The 21823-nt window shown below is 47.3% G+C and overlaps 1 protein-coding gene across 2 annotated transcripts in view; it reads right to left on the bottom strand.

The window, feature by feature from the left end:
* The window catches only part of DENND2B (DENN domain containing 2B), a 76283-nt gene that overhangs the window by 27884 nt on the left and 26576 nt on the right, over positions 1-21823 (bottom strand). For both annotated transcript variants that reach the window (XM_080815484.1, XM_080815483.1), the window contains exons 3-4: positions 6417-7661; positions 2619-2755 (exon numbers count right to left, since the gene is read on the bottom strand). In XM_080815484.1, the coding sequence (XP_080671610.1) occupies positions 2619-2755; positions 6417-7661 (1382 nt within the window). The remainder of the gene's footprint in view (positions 1-2618; positions 2756-6416; positions 7662-21823) is intronic.

Here is a 21823-nt window from a genome sequence, read left to right as displayed (position 1 = left end):
GAAGGCCCCCGTGAAGCCTCTGGGGGATCCAAATTCTTGGACCAGGGAAGGAGAAAGGGACAGATCAACCAGAATCTAAGAGAAAGAGATATTCTCTCTTAGATTTCCCTCTAGCCTCCCTGGACTAGAAATTTAGCCAGTGCTATTGTGGGGGATACAAAGGAAGAAGCTGTGTCCAAAGCAGTGAACTAATTACAAATGCTGAACAGCCCTACCCCACCACCCCCAAGGCTGAAGCCAAACCCAGGTACCTGGGTCACTCCCTGCCCTCCTTCCAACACCCTCCCGAGTACTACTCCTGTACTCTGCACAATGCTCCAAATCCAGAAGCTAGGTGAGCAGCAACGGATCACACCCCCACTACAGCCTCCTCCCATCCCAGCCCTTACCCCTAGCTCTAGCTCATCCGTTCAGGAAGGAGCCACGCAGCTCCGGTATTTCCTTCCCTCCTCCTGCAGCATCCCAAAGTGGCAAAGACTCCTCTACTGAGTCTGGAGACTGAGGTCCAGACACCCTTGCCTCCCTCCTCCTCTTCTCTCTAACCTGACCAAAGAAGGCCCAGAGAACAGCTCTGTTGCCCAGGACAGCGCCCCCCAGATTCTCATTTCCCCCACCCCCCACCAGACACAGTCCCCAAACAAAGCTAAACAGAGATTAGGATCATGGAACTCTGGACAGGGAGAAATGGTTAAACCTCTTTCTCTTAGTTCAGTTCAGCTGATGCAAAAACATCCATCTCCTCTCCCGAAATCCCTGGTCAGCCCGATCAGGCTGCAAAGCCTCCTCAGAGAAGAGGAGCACAGCGTGGGCAGAGCCCGCTGGGCTGGGGGAGGGGCCTAAGAACTCGAGTCTCCTCTGCCCGTTGCAGCTGCTGCACTGGGTGCTCCCAAGGGCCCCGGGCAGCAAGAACACATTCCGATTTCTTCTCAGCTAGAGGAAACAGGAATGTACCCTGCAACGGGAGTGGGGAGGAAGATGGGGTTGTGCCTCTGATCCCCACACCTCTTGACCTCAACTCTGGGGACCATGTGTACAAAGCTTTTTCCCAGTGTAAAGGGAAAAGGCCTCCCTCCCTAACCCTTTTGCTATTCTAGGGATCGCACTCCCACAGTCTTCCGGTTATGACCTAATTTTGGATGGCTGTATACTATGCACTCCATTCCTGGGAAGCAGTGCCTAAGTGGATCCAAGCAGTGCTCTGCTATTTCTCCAGAAACGCCAGCCCAGCGAGTTGTAAGGAGAAAACAATGACACTCGTGGCTCAGATCAAATGAGGGAATAGATGACCTCCTCTTCTGAAGATTCCCCAGTCTTAGGAGAATCTGGAAGGTTCTCCACTAGGGCCACTTCCCTCTCTAATGTGTTATCTAAGCCTATGGTCTCCAGCCTCAAGTCCTAACACAGAGATCAGACAGAGCCAGAGATGAGAGAGGAGGGGTCAAGTGCACAGCACACTGCTTCTCTTCTCTACACTCACACACAGCACATTACTTGAACGGAACTGAAGTACCCGCTGAAGAGAACGAGGCCAGAATTAGAATGAAAGCCCAAAATAAACCCAACCCACCCCAGTCAGTTGGTTTTTCATTGACTCTGGAACACAGGTTTGCCAACACCAAGTCTTCCCAATTGTTGAAGGACAATTCTCCATGGCACTTTAGATTTCTGACTTTTGAGCAAGAGGAATGAAACCATCCAGACTACCATTTCAAAGATGTATAGCAAACCACCTCAGAAGACAGAGGGTGTCTCCCCGGAGGGTAGAGGCAGATTTGTTTCCTGACCAGAATAAAGATAACGTCTCTTGGTGGGGCAAAGGTTGGGCATGTTTGCTAGCCACCCCCTGAAAAGATTGGGGTTCCTTAAGCTTGGAGATCCTCAGCTGGGACACAGACCCACTATGCATACAGCCTCTACCTGGACCTCCTCCACACTGCCTCATGGGAACTGGGAGCAAGGGGGACCCACGTGGACACAGAGCTCATGCCTCCTGTGTGCTGTGAGCAATAAAGTCCTTGTGTCTTGTGTCAGCATCTGTGAAACTAGGGAGGGCTAGACTTGTTTGCAAGCAGAGTAAAACCTCAGATGCTTTCTTGACACCATTTACTTTAACGGAAAGTAGGAGACAGATATTAAGGACCAGGCACTTTGCTAGGTACTTGGATAAAGATTTTATCTCAATGAATTCTAACAATAATCCCTTGAAGTTTTATTACTATTATCATTATTATTGTTAAAATCACAACATCATTATCACCACATTGTGAGAAGACAGAGGTCTACGAAAAGTGATTTGCCTAAAGACACACCACTGAGGAAGGACACACATCTAAGGAAGATTTCTGAAAATTAAAAAAAAAATAAAAAGGATGATGTGTTTTTCCCCTTTTTGTGGTCCCAGAAACCCTTTGGGCTTCAGTTCATTCAAGGTCAGGCTTTAATTTCTCAGCTGCTCAGTCTTTGCTAAGCTGCTTCCTCTAGTGCCCATTTGCTTGAGAAGTTCCTGAAGCTGGGCCAACTCTGCCCCCAGTGAATGAAGTAGAATCTAAGGTGTCCCTCCTGTTCCTGCCCTACAGCTCCCAGAGACAAGCCAGCCCACCCCCTCTGCCAGAGCTTACCCACAATATCTTCATAGGCGTTCTCTTCTAAAGTGCTTTTGGATCCAAACTTGGGTTGGCTCTCAGTACCGTTCTCAGTGGGAGAAGAGGGGTACAGGGACTGGAGACTGGATGCATCCTCAAACTCAAAGGATTTTCTGTGGATAACAGAGCATGAGTCATTCCAGCAAAACTAGGTTCCGACTGCCTTGTTGGGGGAATGGCCGTTGGCAAGAGCAAAGACCATACGTCCTCCTCACCAACAGCTACCAAGCAATGCATCAAGATGGATCAAAACTGGGACGCCTGGGGCGGCTCAGTTGGTTGAGTGGCTGCCTTCGGCTCAGGTCATGATCCCAGCGTCCTGGGATCGAATCCCACATCGGGCTCCTTGCTCGGCAGGGAGCCTGCTTCTCCCTCTGCCTCTGCTGCCACTCTGTCTGCCTGTGCTCGCTCCTTCTCTCTCTCTCTGACAAATAAATAAATAAATAAAATATTTTTTTTTAAAATTAAAAAAAAAAAAGATGGATCAAAACTTACCACTCAAAGGAAGAGAAAAGGGTCTGCAAGGCTCCAGACTGGGTTCCTGCAAATAATCCCTATAACAGCCCCCACAGCTAAGAAGGGGGCTGTGCATCAGATGCCGTATCAAATGCTTTGCATGTGAATATCATTAATCCTCATAACGCTGCTACGAGCTATTGTGCCATTTTATGAATGTGGAGGTGGAGGCTCAGGGAGACGAAGTGAAAGGAGGCAGGACTCACGCAGACTGTCTGGCTCCAAGGTCTAAGCTTTTGACCTGGGCCTCCAAGTCCTGGAGCATATCATCCTTGAGAAATATCCACCAGGACCACAAGAATGGAGTCCCTGTTCTGCCTCTGGAGTCTCCATCACACCTGTATCCTAGCAAGGGCTCCTGATCTGAACAAGTGGCAAGGGCTCAACAGTGGGTGGGTGGTACCCAGGGCTGTCTGGGGGTCAGGGAAGCAGTTGGGGTGGTAGGTGGGTTGTTGGAAGAGGAAAGGCTGAGACTTCCAAAAAAAAAAACAAAAACCATACTGCTTCTGAGGTGGAACTAGAAGGCCAATTTATAGTCGGAAGCTACTTCCAAGAGCCAGTTTCCCTTCAGCTAGTAATCTCCTTTGTACACTGCAAATGACCATTTGCTAATTTCAAAACCACAGCTTCTCAGCTCCTCAGACAGCTTGGGCCCACAGCACTCTCTCCTCCTCTCCTCCATTATCTAAGACGTGACCCCAGCTGCATTCTCTCCCTCTCCAAGGCAGGTCCCAGCAAACTCCTGGGGAGGGGGAGAAAGGAAAGGCACTGACTGAAGACCTCTTCCCACCCATGAACACCTCCCTCTTCTTTTGGGTACCATTAGACATCTCAGCCTTTTTTTCTTGTTTAATGAAAAACTCCTGAGAGTCTTGGGGTGCAAGTCAAGGACTACAAGTGTCCTAAAAGCCACATTCTGTTCTCAGCTTACCTAGCTACTCTGGAGTGCCTAACATAGCTGAACACTCTGGAACGGCACTCTCCTTCCTTCGCCTCTGTGACACAAGCAACAGCCTCTTTGGCACTTACTTTTCAGGCTCTTGTGAGGGGTTTGCCTTTTTTACTTGTCTTTTAAATGCCAGGGTCTCTCAGAGTCCCGTCTTTAGGATTCTCTCACTCTGTACTTTCTGGGGGCCAAATACTGATGGCCATCACTCTATCTACTATTCCTACCATGATGGCTCCCAAATCTGTCTCTGACCCAGACTTCTCACCCAGTTAAATATGCAATGGTTGAGGGCAGTGGTTCGTGAACGTGGGCCCACGGAAACTGGTGGTCTGAGATCAAGCTCTCGTGGATATATATACAGTGGGGTCAACATCTTTTGCAGGTAGTTCTCAAGTCCAGCAAATAAGACACAAATCATGTTCTGCCACGTTACCCTTGAAAATCCCTCAGGAAGGCACCACGCTGAAGACCAAAACACCGTCCTGAATTAAGACTAATAGAATCAATTTCTCCACAGATTTTTTTTTTAGCAGATTTCTTTTTCTTTGCTTGAATATCCAAAGAAATATTTGGCTTGCATTTTTTAAAAATAAAAAGGTGTATTAAATATAAGAATCATACCAGACACAATAGAAACAAACTCACCTGCTCTGCGAGGGAATATGCTCGCTATGTGAACAGGTAAATAAAACAGGCTATGCTTTTTGAGTGGTCTTTTTTTCTCCCAAGAGCACAGATTTTTAAGTTTGCGAAGTTACTTCTTATGTGAAGTAACCCTTCCATATATGGGGTGTGTGTGTGTGTGTGTGTGTGTGTGTGTGTATGTATTACGTATAAATGTAATGTGTGTGGGAGTATGTGTAAAACCTCCAGGCTGACGTACTCTCCCGCACCCCCCTTTCCCACCTAGCTAACTGCAAATTTTTTGCTCTTCTAAATTTAGCTCAGCAACTCCGTCTATAAGGAGGCTTTGCTTACTCCCCAGCCTGATTTAGCTGCCTCTTCCTTTGGGTCTCTATAGCGTCCTACTCTGACAGGGAGCACACAGAAGAGCATCTAGCGTTTATCTGTCCATCTATCTCCTGTACCACATCAAGAATGGAAGGACCCCATCTTATCTGACCCTGTGTGCTCTTAACCAGTTCAGGGTTTGATGCATGGCAGGCTCTAGATGGTGTTTATAGAAATGGATAAATAAGAACAAAGCAAACACTCTTGGTAGGCTGTTAAAGACTTAAGAGCCAGGGAGCATGCTAGGGTGAGCCAAAATGTAGGATTACCCTTAGCCAAGGGCTCTTCTGGCCCATGGATCTGAAACTTTCTGATGTCTTCCTCTCACAAACAGTTACCTATATGAGATAGGATATGTGGGATGCAGCCTGAAGTGTGTGGTCCAATGGAAGAATCCCGAGAACTGAAATGAACCTGAATGCCATCTGACTTTGCTTTAGAAGAGAAAGGCAAAGAGGGAGAGGGGGACAGGACTTCCCAAGGAGGCAGGCTTCCAGCCTACCCCAATTCAGAGAATAAGATGCCTGTTAACTTTCCTGAACCCCAGCAGCTCAAGCTCCTGGTCACATTAAGATGGCCCAGGTAGTCCAGGGCCAGGAATGCCGAGACTGTCCAGGAAGACACTGAGAGTGTCAGGACAGGTCATTCTTGGACATGGCCAAGAAGCCAGGAAAGTGTTTTTCAACTCCTTTGTCCTTCAGTCTCCCCTTTCAGGATCCAAGGATCCCCTCTCCCTATAGGCCCAGGGTCCCTAAATGGCCAGGAAGCCCTAAGGAAAGAGAAAATCACCCTAAATGTGTCAATACTCCCATGTTAAGGACAACGTGCAGTATTCAGATGATGCTTCCTTCAAAGAAGTAAGTTTCTAGCGCCGGCATTTCGGGTGGTCATGAGGCTAAGATCCTACTGCTAGTCTTCAAGGGACTGCCCATTTTATCCACAAGGAATATGGCCCTACCCCTCCCACAGGCACCAAGGAAGTTCTGACAGGGCTCAAGACACAGCCCAACTCTCCCCCAAAGGCCAAATCTAGCCCACACCTTCAGCAGGCAACATTTGGAAGAACCACTGTCACCCCCTCCCCCAACCCCACTCACATTTACGGATCCTTATCCCAGCAAGAGCAGAGCAATTTCCTTTCCACCTAACTCCTGTTACCACCTGACGATGATTCACTGCTCCAGGACCAAGGAAGGACTACTGACTGTGACCCACAATTACAGTCTGTTTTTGCAACTTCCATGGAAAAGAAAGCCACTGTGCCCAGCCGTTAAAGACACTGGAGAAGCAATTGTTACCTGCTCTGGGATTTGCGGTGACCACGCATGTCCTTCTTGGGTCTCCGGGTGACTGGTGGGGCGGGGGTAGAGGGCAGGGGGGGTGGAGCAGCAGGTGTGGGCGAAGGAGGTAGACCATTGCTTGGCTTACTCTTGGGGTTCTTGTCAGCCTCATATTCAAAGGTGCGCTTGGGTTTGGGGACAGGGTTCACAGCGGGATCAGGGGAGCTCTTTGACGGCAGCAGCTGGGAGCTCGGGCTATTTCCAGGGGTCCCTGGCTTAGTGGAGCCATTGCCTTCCCTCTCCAGGGGTGGGCCTGCCTCCCCCCCAATTCCAGCCACTCCTCCTGCCCGGCTGCCAGTGCTCACACTTGTGCTCCCTGTCGGTTCCTCCAACGTGCCCAAGGTCCCAGTCTTCCTTCTCCCTCGGTCTACACTATAGCAGCTGCTGGGGAGCTGGGGGAGTCCCCGGCCTGGCTGCTCCTTCAGGGCCTGTTCAATTTTCTGGATCCGACTCAGCACTGCTGAGCTCTCTCTCCTGCTGCCATGCCCCCTGAGGAAGGAGCTGGGCTCACTCCAGCCTGCCCGTCTCTCCGGCCGATAGAAAGAGTCCCGGACAGGGAGCGCCTCTCCCTCCTCCTCGGTCTCAGGGTAGGAGCACTCTGAGAAGGTCCTGCTCATCCTCCGGAGGCCCTTGAAATCGAAGGCTTTTTCTGAGCTGCAGGGGGATGGCGCCACGCTGGGACAGCCCTCACTGAGCGCCCACTCGCCCCCAGAGCCCTCCCGCTTCTCCCCGCACACGCTCATCCTGGGCGAAGCCTCTCGGCGCCCCTCCCATGCTGAAATCTTCTCTCGGATGCCCAGGCTGTGGGCACGGCTGCCAGTGCGGTTCAAAAAGAAGCTCCGTGGGCCAGCTGTTGGCCCTAAGGACGGGGTGCTCTGGGCAAGAGGGAGGCAAGCAGCTACTCCCTCTACATCCTGGCCTTCCCCTTGAACGTTCTCCTTCTGGTCCTCTCTCTTGCACACTGAAGGGCTTCGGTCCGAATAACTGAAGTTGGTGGCCTTGAGGGGACAGACGGGTGGTGCAGTGCCTGGGGAGGGAGCTTGAGGATTTGGGGGTGAAAGATTACGGGGGTGCCAGTCCTTGAGGAGCAGCCGGGAGTTGGAGCGGCTCGGGTACCTGCAGGCTGACGTTTCACTATCACTGAGCGGATAGATGGGACTCCTTGGTGGGGACAGAACTGGAGGTGGAGAGACTGACTGAGACCTAAAAGCAACAAAAACAAAAACAGAAAAAGGAAAAGAAGAGAAAATGGCAGTGAGTGGCCTGACAATGAGAGGCATGGCATATCATTTTTGGAGCGCTCAGTATCTCTTTCCTGCAGGGCACCCAAGCCCAAAGTGCTCTTTTCAAGTATACCTGGCAAAGCCGTCCTCAAGGAAAGGAACGCTGCTTATCCACAGCAGGCCAAACTCAATGGGTCTCTCTGTCCAGTTCGATCCCAGAGGCCCTGAGTGCCGTCTGGAACAGAGCCCAGCTCTAGGTCAGGGGAGAGGATCCCAAGAAGCTACATCGGCCACAAAGGAACCCTAAGGCCAGGGCCGTGCTGTAGAAATGTTTAGCCATCAGCCCTCTGAAGAGAAAGCACAGATCTGTAACACTGGCCAAGCTCCGTAGTATAAATATTCCCACCACGACTGATCTCAACCTACCAACACCACCCCGCTGAACGTGGCACCGGGAAGAAATGCTGGTGCTCGGTTCTCAGTAGAGCATCTCCTGCATGCTGCTTCCTGAAGTACCCCAAGTATACCCCCAAGCCCTTCGCTCTGTCTCCTTAACAAACCCGTCTCCTGACACTTCTGTTACCGGCACAGCATGCTGCCCCTCGGCAGAACTCAGATCCCTGAAGGTCTCAGAAGCATCAGCAGGGTCCCTCCAGAAAGGGTCCTCTCTGCGCTGTTAGCGAGGATGCCGGTAGGGAGGGGAGACCTCAGCTCCTCAGCGGTGGCACCGCTTCAGACCAGCACCTGCTGCTCCTCAGCCTTAAATCCACTGGCAGCTCTTAGCCAGTAGGGGGAAGAGTTCTAACTAACTGGTTTTACACATATTAGTAAACTCATTTAGTCTTCACAAAAATCCTACACAATTATTATTGTTTATTACTCCCACTTTACAAGTGAAAACCACAGAGGCACAGAGAAACTAAATATCTCAGCCAAGGTCCCTCAGCTGGTGAGGCGGGAAGCCAGGACAGGAACCTATAGAACACTACGCTGCCCCGCTCAAGAGGAAGCAGTGGCCTCTGCCATCTTTGTGAACTGCCAAGGCTCCCAGACATAACGCAGCAGAAACCCTCAGGGCACCACGCACAGCCCTGTCTCAAACGTAGCATTTCCAAGTATTAGGGACGTCTTCCCCCTTGAGACCTCTAGACCTCTTCCCTACCAGTCCGTGATTTCTTCCATGTGGAAGGACACGTCCTCAGTATCTGGAAGGTGCTCAGTGAATGGAGGACAAATAAAGGAAAAGGTAAAGGTGAGCTTAATGACGAGAACCTGAGCAGACTTCTCTTTCAGTACACTTTTCTAGTTGTCTGTTAGGGTAATCACTGTCAACTTTTTTTTTTTTAAGGATTTTTATTTATTTATTTGAGAGAGAGAGAGAGAGTGAGAGAGCGAGAGCTTGAGAGGGAGAAGCAGACTCTCCATGGAGCCGGGAGCCCGATGTGGGACTCGATCCCTGGACGCTGGGATCATGACCTGAGCCAAAGGCAGTCGCCCAACCAACTGAGCCACCCAGGTGCCCTCACTGTCAACTTTTGGCCCTCTTCTCAAACAGTTTTAGTTCAAAGCCAGCAGGCATCTTCTTTTAGTTCAAAGACAGCCAATGCCGCATGCTACGAAGGCCTACCTGACCCTCAGGCATGGCCCTTAAAGCTGGGCAGGGAGCCTCAGAGGCTCCAGAGGGCCATGCCATCCACAGGAAGGCAGCCAGCTGCCCTCGAGCCAGCCTCCTGTCACTGCTTGCTCACACACAGAAAACTGGAGCTTGGGTGAGTCAGGGATTGGCCGACAATTCCCTGTTGGGTCATAGCCTCTGGCTGCCCCCGATCAACAGGAAACCTCAACATGCTTAAGTTGTTTTTAAAAGGGCAAGTCAAACAAGAGCCATCCCACGTGTATATGGGCACAGATGAGAGAAATGCAGTGCCCAGCCAAGCCAATGACCAAAGAGATTCGGCGCAGCAAGGACGTGTGAAAAGAATAAGTCTCAGCATTCCCTGGGGTAGGCAGCAGCAGGGCGATGCGCCAGGCTTGAGCCTTGGGAGATCCCAACCTACTCACAATTGAGGGAGGCCTTAAGTGCCGCATTTATTTCACAGAACCGTGGATGCCAAAGGTCATCATCGGTCCAGCCCTGTAAGCCAGCGGTGTCTGGACTCCACAAAGGACTCTATGTTTCCATTATTCTCATTTGGAGGTGGGAGAAGATGCCTTTAATAGAAAACAACCTGAACATGTGTTTATTCATTCAACAAATACTTAGTGAGCACCTACTATACCCCAGGCCCTGTTCTAGGTACCAGGCACAAGAATAAATGAGACAAAAATTCATGTCCTCATGAAGCTTAAACTCTAGTGGGAGAGGACAGGCATCTAATGAGACTCAGAATCTCTCAGGAATCCTCCTGTATGTGCCTCGATTCTCCTCACTTTTTGATATATGCTCCCCTAAGGATGAATTTCCGCAATTCAAGATAAGGTATTCACCAGGCCATGAAGCCACTGTGTTTATGGGGTTGGGGAGGAGGTGTGGACGGCATGGCTCCACATGAAAAGAAATATGGTAAAGATCTCTGGTCTGTCCAACTCCAGCATGCTTTTAGAACATGACTCCCTAATTTCCCTTAGTAGTTCCAGCATGGAAAAACCTCAAAGGTAAGAAATTCTCTCAAACCCTAAATACGTAGCCTTTTTTTTTTTTAAAGAGTTTTTTTTTTTTTTTTTAATTTGACACAAAGAGAGAGAGAGAGAGAGCACAAGCAGGGGGAGCAGCAGAGGGAGAGGGAGAAGCAGGCTCCCCGCTGAGCAAGGAGCCCAAAGTGGGACTCGATCCCAGAACACTGGGATCATGACCTGAGCCGAAGGCAGACACTTAACTGCCTGAATCACCCAGATGCCAGAAAACCTAGCCTGCTTTAACTAAAGTTTAGTTTCTCTCCCCTCAGGATGGATCAGATAGAGAAGAGAGTGGCCCTTCCCTTTAAAAGTGCTGGTCTTCGTGTCACTGTTGTTTGGGGCAGAGCTACAGGGGCTCCCTGCGCAGCCTCCCCACACAGGCCAGGCCCAGTGTGTTCTAATAGCTCGGGATGGGAGAAGGGGCCTGCCCACGCTGACTTGGAGCCTAGTCATCCCCAGGTGCAGCCCAGAGAAGGCAGCACTCACTCACTCCAAGGTCCTAGGGATAAATTCGTAAACAATAGAGATAAGGCCTTGCCCTCATGAGATTCTCACTTGACAGAAGAACTCATTGCTATGTCTCCAAGTTTCTGCTTCTACCTTTTTAGGAATTTACTATAAGCAAAGCCACTCACTCTCTCTGAGCTTCCAGTTTCAACTCCTTAAAACTGTTCTGACTATATCACAGGGCTGTCATAATGGGCAAATGAGACTATGGATGTGAACTGATATCATACACTGTAACTCACTATGACTGTGAATTATCATTAGTATTAAGTCTTTCACCAGGTTATGCTAGGCCAGTTGTTCTCAACAGAGGGTAAGAACATTATAAAGCCTTAGGGTTCACATTTCAGAGTAGCTACTAATGAGTTAAGTGACCTTGAGCAAATAACTTTACGTCTTTAAATCTTAGTATCCTAATCTGTAAAATGGAGGTTAAAAGAACACACATCTCAGGGGGTTATTGTAAGGAATAGAGACAACACATCAAGTGTTGAGCTCAGTGGCTAACACATAGTACTCAGTCTTAGCTTGATAATTACTAAACTAACAGGGGGCTCACTATTCTGAATAATCACTTGGCAAACTTTTTCAAAGAGCTTACCTTTGTCCTTGGATTCTAAACATCTGGAGTGAAAGAGGAAGAGAGTAAATTTAAACTGGCCATAAATCCTTTGCAGCTCATACTATTAAAAGGTGGATTCTATTTTTCTGCCCCTTAAAACTAGGTTGACCTTGTAATTTGCTTTGACCAACAGAATGGAGTAGAAAATTTTTTTTTATTAACATATAAAGTATTATTAGCCCCAGGGGTACAGGCCTGTGAATCGCCAGGTTTACACACTTCACAGCACTCACCATAGCACATACCCTCCCCAGTGTCCATAACCCCACCACCCTCTCCCTACCCCCCTTCCGCCCGGCGTCCCTCAGTTTGTTTTGTGAGATTAAGAGTCTGTTATGGTTTGTCTCCCTCCCGATCCCATCTAGTTTCATTTATTCTTTTCCTACCCCCCAAACCTTCCATGTTGCTTCTCGACTTCCTCATATCAGGGAGATCATATGATAGTTGTCTTTCTCCAATTGATTTATTTCGCTAAGCAGAATGGAGTAGAAATTAAGCTGAGTCCCGAACTTGAGGCCTCAGGAGGCCTTGCAGAATCTGCCTTCACATACCTGGAATGCTACCCTGAGACTATCACATTACTACTATCATCACATTATTACTATTATTATTATCACATTATTACTATCACTAGCCAAGCTAGTTTTTCAGAGAATGAGAGGCCATGTGGAGCGCAACCGAGGTCCCCGAAGCCAATAGCCAGCCCCAACTTGAGCCTGGCATGTGAGAGGGGTCATGGTGGACTCAACCAAACTTGGCTACATGAAAGACTCCAGGGCAAACCAGAAGAGGGACTGCCCAGTAAATGCACAGAGACATGAGAAGTAATAAACTATTCTAATAGCAAAATGATGCAGGGAGGAAAGGTCAGCTGCGTGTATAATTGGTCTGCCCTATCCCAGTGCAGAACCACTGCCCTGAACCTTCCCCCACACCTCTCTCCTCTACTTCTCCAAAGAGCAGCTTCCATGGTCTTCTTGTTTCGATCTCATTCTCTCTCCTACTAGGAGCTCTGGCCTGAGAATCTTCTCGGGGCACTTCCTGCAAATGGAGCTAGTTCTGTAATCCCAATTATAGAATAAGCTTCCATCAGTCTTTGCCCCAAGTGGAAGGAGGGCTCAGGAACAACCTGTTAACCCAGAAAACAAGGAGGCTTGAGGACTGGCGATGAGGATGCACGGTTCTTTGTGGCAGTGTTCCCATGGCAGGTGGCATCTCCTGGGCATAGATGGGAGGCGGTGCTCCCTCCCTCACAGACGCCAGTCTCCTCTAGCTATTTTCCTGTTCCTCAAATGCAGGCTGGCAGTGAAAGCAAGGTAACTCTCCCCCTGTTGGACAATGGGAAACTATAGCTACATGAATGGTGGTGCCTTGATCCAAATATATACCAGGAGCTATTTTAGGCATCAAGGATCAGCAGAGATTAAATTAGATGAAGTCTCTTGATAGGTTATAGTCTGGTGGAGGGAAGCAGTGTGGCTTTATTTGTTTAGAGCAAACAGACAATAAACAAACCAGCACTGAGAGATGGATATGGAGCCAATGAAGAAGAATAAAAAAGGCTAAAGGGAGAGAGAGAGTCACAGTGAGGGAGATCAGGGAAGGCCCCTCTGCTGGGGACAATGTGAATATAGTCTTAAGGAAGTAAACAATGAGTTTATGCAGGGGAGAAATGTTGTAGGCAAAAGGAGTAACGGTGCAAAGGCTTGAGGCAACTACCTACCTACTGTATTCTGGGCTCAGTAAAAAGCCCAACGTGGACAGAGTGGAGTGAGGAGAGCAGAAGGCTGGAGTTTAGTCAGAGATGCATCAGAACACCCTATGGACCAATAGCAACACTTGGGCTTTTACTCTGAGATAGAAAGGAAGCTCTTAAAAGGGTGTTAGCAGAAAAATGATATGCTCTGACTTCACATCAGAGAATGAAGTGCAGGGATGCAAGCGTGGCAGCAAGGAGATCACCTAAAGGACACTGAATTAAGCCATGCAAGAGATTATTAAGGCTTGGACTAGAATGGGAGCAGAAGAGAAGAATCTATTTCGAGAGCTATACCAAGAGGATTTGCTGATGAATTGGATAAAAGGTATGAGAGACAAAGAGAAGTCAAGGAAAGGTTTTTGGCCTGAGCACCTGGTAGAATGGAGTTAGGGTTATAAACCTCACCTAGGAATCATCAGCAGTATATAGATACTAAAACTATATGACTAAGTATGGCTAGTATCGAAAAGACAAGAAATAATAAGCATTGGCAAGCATATGGAGAAAAGGGAACCCTTGTGCACTTTTGCAGAAGACAGAAATGAGGAGGTGTGTGGAAGAGAACGAACGTAGTGCAATAGAAGCATTTTGTTGGTTAGCTTGAGCTGGCAGATATGATGCAGTATGCTTGAATGATTTGAATGATGACTGGATTGATCCACTACAGAGAAAAGCTGCCAATGCACGATAAGAGAGAGCAAACTTGGAATAATATCCTTAAACAAGCAGTAAAGGGGATGGGGATACCATGCCCATCTAGAAGGGTTAGCCTCAGATAGCAGAACCGCTTTTGCTCTCATTCCCACCCACCTGGGCTGAATGTCTTCTCACATGGTCTCATTCCTCTGCTGCTCTATGCTTCCATCATTGGCTTTTACTGCCTCATGTTTTCCAGTGCATTCCATAGAGGAGAGAAAAGGTCCAGATTTGTTCTTTGCTTCCTACTCCTTCAAGCATCTGTACTGAGCTCCTTCCCGAAACAGACTGATGTACTTAATGACTGAGTCCTATCTATCAATTCTATAACCTTCACATCTCTCAGATAATGCCCCAGTTCCTCCTCATCTCCTCTGTTATTACTACCCTCGGTTTAGATCTGATCTTTCATCAGGACTCTTAAAACGATCTAATTTCTCTCTCTGCCTTCAATCTTAACCTAGTTCTAGTCAGTCCTCTCATCTTCTGACATCTTTCTAAAATGCAAAACTCTTCATGCTTGAAACTTCCCACTATCCAAATTCACTGGCATGGATGACAAGGTCTCTCATGATCGATTCCTATTTTCACTTTGTCATCTGCCTTTTCCTACATACAATCCCCAAACCACTCACATCAAACTTCTTGCTTTTTATGCCTCTAGGCCTTCACATATTGTTTGCTTTGCCTAGGATGCTGGCTTGTTCATGTACATATCTCTGTGGCTCCACTCTGGAATCTCTCTTGACCCTACCCCCTTCATCTAGGCGGAGATGGCCAAGTTTTTATGCCTCCACTGCACCTGGAAAAATGTCTGTTATGGTACTTGCAACATGTTATTGGACTACACTGTTTCTTTACCTGTATCCCTTACTAGATGATGAGCGGACCTAGTTGAAGGTGGTGATGGTGTCTTATTAATCTTGATATTCCTTACTCTGCATTGCATCTAGAATTTAGTGGGACTTAATATTTATATTGAGTGACTGAAAGAGTAAATAAAAGATAAATAGTTAAAACCTGGGTTTCTTTATGCCTACCCAGGATATTAGTCACAGACTTCCCTGTTTCCTCCTCTTTGTCACATGTGACCTGAAGAACAACACAAAAAGTTACATAAAGCATTTAGTGCGGACCAGCACTGCTGTAAAGCACTCTCCCATAAAGGCAAAAATCATATACCAGACCAAGAGTCTGAAAACCCGGATTTCCTCTGGTCCTGATTCCCTCACTTTCTGGATGTGCTCATGGAAAAGTCATCTAAATTCTCTGAGCCTCCAATTCTTTATCCATGGAACAGTAAAAACACTTGCTCTGAGTATCCTTACATACTAGCTGTGTGGCTAAAATGATGTACATTTAAAAAGTGCTTGAACACAATACCTCCAGGAAGGTAAAAGAAGTATAAAAATAAATACAGCACAGCTAAAAGACACCTAAGACTGGGCTCTGATCATCTTTTGCTCTTTATTCTAAAACCCCAGGCCTGCCCCTGGGGAGGCAGACACTGTGAAACTAGGCACTCATGTCACCGCCTTGTCAGCAGGCAGCCAGATCTGCTGCTCGGCACAGGCGTGGATGCCAACACTGCAGCATGTGACTGGCCAAAAGCAACATTTACAGGAGAGGGAGTAAGATAAACAGATAAAAGGAGAAAGAAAGAGGAAAGGCTGGGGAGAATGCAAAGGAAATTTAAAGGAAACAGAGGAGCATAAACACTCAGACAAATATGTAAGACAACTGAATAGGAAAGAGAGTATGAACTAAGGGTACAGAAAGACAAATCTACAGAAAAAACATGTGCAGTATATGTATACATAGACAGAAGGTGAGAGTTAAAATGCAAACTATGTGCTCTTCCCTCTGGTATTGTTTCCTAAGAACACAACCCAAACCTTCGCTTAGTTATCTGAGCCATTCTCCAGGAACACAGTGGGAAGCATTCATGCCAAGGGATGCCCCATATATTGCCAAGTGCACCCAAGAGCTCTCTGGGAGGGAAGCCTATCTTTAGTCCTTGATGACAAGAGGCTTTTGAACTCATCATGTTCTGCTGTCAGGGCTTCTGGGGTTGTCGGTATCAGGAAGAGGACCAAGTTGGGACCAGTTGGGGAAGGTTCCTGTGGGTCCAGGAAATAGTCCCGGAGGTAACAAGATGGACTGTGGATGTCATGAAGCAAGCCTTGATCTGAAGATTAAGGTTATATGGAGCCCAACTTCCAGTATGCTTAGTCTCTACTAAACAGGTGTCTAGCCTGCTCCCCAGTGAAACAGTCTGGGAGTCAGCCATTCACCAATCCAGGGCTGTTCAATGAAGGTAGTCCTTTGTTGACTCAGTGGACATCAGCATCCTCCCACCACACAGTGACTGCCTCAACTCTGGAGATGATGTTCTCACTGTATTCCCTCAAGGCCATACTCTGAGGCATCCGAGGAGGAGAAAGGAGAGGAAGGCTGCGTGAGTCCCATTAGCAAGCCCTGAAGCTTGTCCCCCAGGCCAAAGCAGGGGCTCAGCTCAAAAACTCCCACTGACATCCCACTCTGGGATGGTCCTGATAAAAAGCCAAAGGACAGGGTGACACAAGTTGGCCTTCCTGTTCCCAAAGCAACCTCATTTCAAAAGATTGGAAGCCTTCAACAGGGTCTAGAATGCCTCTTCCTCCAAGTGGGACTACATATGGGCCACCATCTACAGAGACTCTTGAGGTCAACCATAGCTTGTCAGAGTAAGTAGAATGGTAGGTAGGGTCAGAGCAGAAACTAAGTCACCTTTTCACTTCCAAAAGTACACCTAAGAATCTACCAAAGCCCTATCTGTCTACCTTCCAGCTGATTTCTAGGGAAGCACAAAGAGGATCAGGAACCCCAAATCCTCTAAGTAGTAGCTGCAATGAACACAGAGTATTTACAAGACAGAAGCCCTCACTGAGGCGGGTAAAAAATGATGCCTTACAGGAATATCCCCAAAACCCTACCTAGTAAAAATGGGACTGCTCTACAAAGCAGAACCAGGTATTGTGCAAAGCCAACAGGGAGAGAAATGTAGCTCCAGGAAACCATACTAAAGATACTTACAATGGTTTTAAAACATGATCCCTTAATTCTTTGACATGTCTCCTATAAAAACCACCCCTTCCCTCGAATCTGGGTTCTGCAACTGTTTGACCAAGAGAATACAACTGAAATGAATCAGCACCAATTTTCAGGCCCAAGCTTCAAGAAACCAGCAGCTTCTACTTCCTATCTCCCATGCTGTGAGGAAGCCCAGGCCACGTAGAGAAGGTACATATAGGTGTTCTAATAGACCCAGCTGAGGTTCCAGAAATAGCCAACATCAACCCCCGGACATGAGGCAAGATACCTCTAGGTGACACCTGCCCCTAGTCAATGAGTCACCCTACACCTTGAAGTCCTTCCAGCCAAGGTGCCAGACATCATGGAGCAGGGACCAGCCATCCCTGCAGTGTTCTCTGAATTCCTAAGTCACAGAGTCTGTGAGCATAATAAAATAGTTGTTTTACACCATGAATTCTGGGGTAGTTATGTCACAGTCAATACGTGGAACAGATTTTGGTACCTAGAAATTTAGTGCTGTTGAAACAAAATCCTAAATCACTGACTTGGGGACTGAGTGACAGGCTATCAGGAGGGGTTAATGGAAAATAAGGAAAATGTTAGTAGAAGCTAGAGGGAAGGGGACCCTCGTAAAAAGGTTGAAAACTTTGGTAATTCTGTCCCCAACAGCAACACGGAAAATGGGAAATCTACGTAATTTGATGATCCAGCTTGAAGTATCTTGGAGCAGAGCGCTGCAGGTGCCATCCAACGTCTAGCTGCCTACAGTACAAGAAGGAAGAGAAGAGCCAGAAAAGGGACTGTTTCATTTTCAAGCAACAGGGAAAGGAAACAGAAACGAGAAAGGGCTTTCTAGGTTAGAAAATAACACTTGTTTCTGTCTCTCTAGACAGGAAAGAATTCTCAAATTAAGAAATGGCTTCCAGATTGTACTGGGAGTTTTACTATGTGTGTGCATGTGCATGCGGGTGTGTGAACTGATCAGACTATACACTTTAAAGGGTTCAGTTTACTGTAGTTAAATTATCCCCTAATAAACCTCTTTGAAAAAGAGGTAGAGTAGGACTAGACCCTTATCTAATCTTAAAAAATCCTTTGTCAAGACCTAAAAAAATGGTTTCAAGCATTGCCTCAGAGAATCTCAGGGAGACAGACAAAAGGCCTTCTAATGATTTGAAGGGTGGGCCTTGCAGATCCTCTGTAAATGGTAAGGCTTCAGAGACTCTTGAGAACCCCTGTCCCAGAGCACTCTCTCAGGGAACCCAACAGAGGAAGGGACTCACGGTAAAGGGATCTGTACATGGCCTCCTGTCGACTTCAGTGCGTTATAAAGGGATCCGAAGTTTTTAAATGAAGTATATTGGCTGGTACTGGAAAGCACAGAGACAGTATAAAATGAAGGGAAGGCTCTGGACACTTGAAATATTATGGGCATGAAGCAGATGGAGAAAACTACTCAGCTACACGAAAGAGCTACTTTCGATAGAAAAGGAAGAGTCAGAGTCAGGGCAGAACCCAAAGCCCTGAGGGGGTAGCCAGAGACAAGGTAAATTCCTCCCAGACAGTAAAACCAGGACCTAAAGAAGGCTTCTGTCACTTGTGCCTTGCTGTGTATGAGAATTACAATGGGCCAGTAACCGCTGCGCAGTCTCCGGTTTCCCTCTCTGTGAAGAGGGCAATCTATAGAAGTTATTCTGGGCCTGTCCCACTATCTTGGGTGGCAGATACATACTCTCTTCAGTTTACAGGTCTACACATCAAGAGAAATAGTACTCAAGGAACTGCACACAATGAGAGAAAGGGACTGCACCCAAAGCGTTTCATCTATACCTGAACTTGACTCACATGATGAGATCTTAGACTTCAAGCTGATGCCATGAACAAGATGAGACTTGGGAAGTTAGGGGAGAGACTGAGCATATTTCACATTGGGGAAGGATGTGAAGTTTGTGATCAGAGGGCAGACTATGGCCGGTTACGTTTTCCAAAGACAGTGACCACGACCTATCCCATCTCACATGCCCTTCTAACAATGTGAAGTGGATACTCCTCTCATCAGGTGGGAATTATTTTCCTTCCACTTGTGTGATGTTGTGATTTATAATAAGAAATATAGAATTAGTCTCAGTCCCATTTCTGGCACAGAGCTCCTAAAACCCTTGTAATTGCCTAAGTGATGACAGCGATCAAGGTGTCTTTCATGCTAATGAAGTGACTTTTGGACTACACCTAAGCATGGGGGCTGTTTGCCAGGAAAACCAACCTTGTGATTAGAGGGTTGGAACTTTCAGTTGTTCTCCTCCCCAGAACTCCAGGAAGGGGAGACCTGTTGAGTCAGACACCAATGGCCAGTGATCTCATCAATCATGCCTATGCAACTGAAAACTCCATAAAAACCCAAAAGGGCAGGGTTCAGAGAAGTTCCAGGTTGGTGAATCAGAATGCTGCCACATGCCACTGTGCAAGGCCCAAGCTCCCCAGGACAAAAAATCCTTTCTTTGAGACCTCGCCCTATATATCTCTTCATCTGGCTGTTGATTTGTACCCATTAATATCCTTTGTAATAAACTGGTAATCTAGTGAGTAAATGGGTTTTCTGAGTTCTGTGAACCCCTCTAGGAAATTCATGAACCCAAGGAGGGGGTCATGGGAATGTCTGATGTTTAGCCAGTCTGTCAAAAGGAAAGGAAACAACCTGGGCTTGGGACTGGCATCTGAGCCAAAGGGCAGTCTGTGGGACTGAGACAGTCTCAGAATGGAGTTGAATTGTAGGGCACCCAACTGGTGTCAGAGAATTGCCTAAGGGTTCGAGAAGCACTCTCACACACCCCACCACATTGGAATTGGGGTGTAGAGCTCTTTACATTGAACTTGGGTAGACCTTCATTATCACCTTAAACAACAGGGTAAAACAGAAAAGATACCACACAAACTTCTGTGGCTAGGTCATTAAAATGTCATGCATTTTTGCCTACTTCTCTTGAGATGCTCACTCTTGGAACCTGGACATCATGCTATAAAAGTATGTAACCAAACACAGAGGCCACACGTAGGTGTTCCCCAGCTGATGTCCCAGCTGACTGCCAGCATCAACAAACATGTAAGTAACAAGTCTTCAGATGATTCTAGCCCCTAGCCACTGAGTCACCAGTGTTGCAAGGAATAGAGACAAGCTTTCCCTAATGAGCCCTACCCAAACTGCAATTCATGAGCAAAATAAGTGACTGTTAAGGTTTTAAGCCACTAAGTTTAGGGCTGTTTGTTATGCAGCAATAAATAACCAGGCAAATTTTACTGATGTCACGGTTGGATTCTAGGAAGCATCTCAGGTAACAGGGGGCTAAGGCCACAGGTCCTCCAGAGGTGTGGCCTGCCACATCAGGACAGGCTCCGCAGCACCATCTTTTACCCAGAGCCACCACCCTCAGGAGAGTTTCCCTACCTGCTCGTTCTTACCCTCTTTCCAAACGCTAAGACAGTGAGCCCAGATCAGTGCCCACTTTAGCAGTGGGACCCCAAAAACCTGCACATATGATTTGAAATTATGGTTCCACAGTCAATTAGCCATGTGGGTTTTAGCTTCCTCATATGTAACATCAAGTAACTGGATGAATTCCAAGACCCCTCCAACTCTAACATTCCAAAAGAGTATGTGCTGGGCCTCCAAAGAGTTCCAACAGAGTAGGGGAAATAAAACCCCCATGAAATGCACTCTAGGAGGTACTGTATGGATGCTCCAAACCAAGGGTTCTAAGAGTGAGTACAGAGGGGAGGGAAATCCTTCTTCGCTGGGTGGTTAAGAAAAGCACTTTGAACGAAGTAACTCTTGCTGCTAAACTGGCAGAAAGGTAAGGTTTGCAGTAGACAACAGTGAAGGATAAGAGTAGAAAGAAAGACCTGGGCTTTTTATGAAAGCCAGGCCAAGTTTGACCATATCATACTTGACAACAGTTTTTGAGCGGGAAGATCCCAGGAATGTTTAGAGGGAGGTGAATGGAGTGGTGTAGTAAAACAATAGAAGGACCAAGACAGCTAACCTTAAGTTCTTTCTCCCTTTAGCTTTGTATTTGGAGGGAGTGCCTCTCCTTGTCTAGGGCTCAGCTTCCCAATCTGTAAAACAAGTGGGTTCAACTGAATGAGCTCTAAGGTTCCTTTCAGTTCTGCCTTTCTAAGAGCCTCAGGACTGAATGAAAAGGGAGCCCGAAGTTGGTAAGACCTATGAGAGAGGTACTATGAGGACTCAAATAGCACAGCAGGCTATGCTACAACAGGCTCTTCTCCCAGACATCTAATCAATTGGCCAATAAATAGTTATCATCTTCCACATACCAGGCATTGTTCCAGGCTCAAGGGAGAAGAAAAGAAGTCAACCAAAGTCCATGACCCCAAGAAGTCTACACTCACAGGCACCCAGGTTTCTCACACCTACATCCAGAGGCAATATTCCCAAACACAATACTGATAGCCTGTACCTCCATGGGGCAGTGACCTGGATGCTGGAGGTTCACAGTGAAGAAACTATCAAGGAAATCAGCAGGCATGATGAGCCTTCTGAGAAATGCCCCTACTGCCTGCCAGGCCTTATAGCACAAGTGAAATCTCCCGAGAGCAACACGTAGCAAAGTTCACCCCATTTAGGTGGCTGAATTGGTTTTAAACATAACAATTCCTTGTTTGCAAGTCACCACACTGCTTCTATTCTCACTCTAGGTCATCCACACCAAAATCATAACGCCTGGCCTCTGAAATCCAGGGGTGCTTGGAGAATTCCACCTCCCACTCCCAAGACTGGATGCAACCAAATCTT

Source organism: Martes martes (genome assembly GCF_963455335.1).
Source record: "Martes martes genome assembly, chromosome: 10".
In the NCBI taxonomy this organism is placed as follows: domain Eukaryota; kingdom Metazoa; phylum Chordata; class Mammalia; order Carnivora; family Mustelidae; genus Martes; species Martes martes.
The sequence above is the reverse complement of the archived record's forward strand: the minus strand, read 5'-3'. Positions and strand labels throughout refer to the sequence as shown.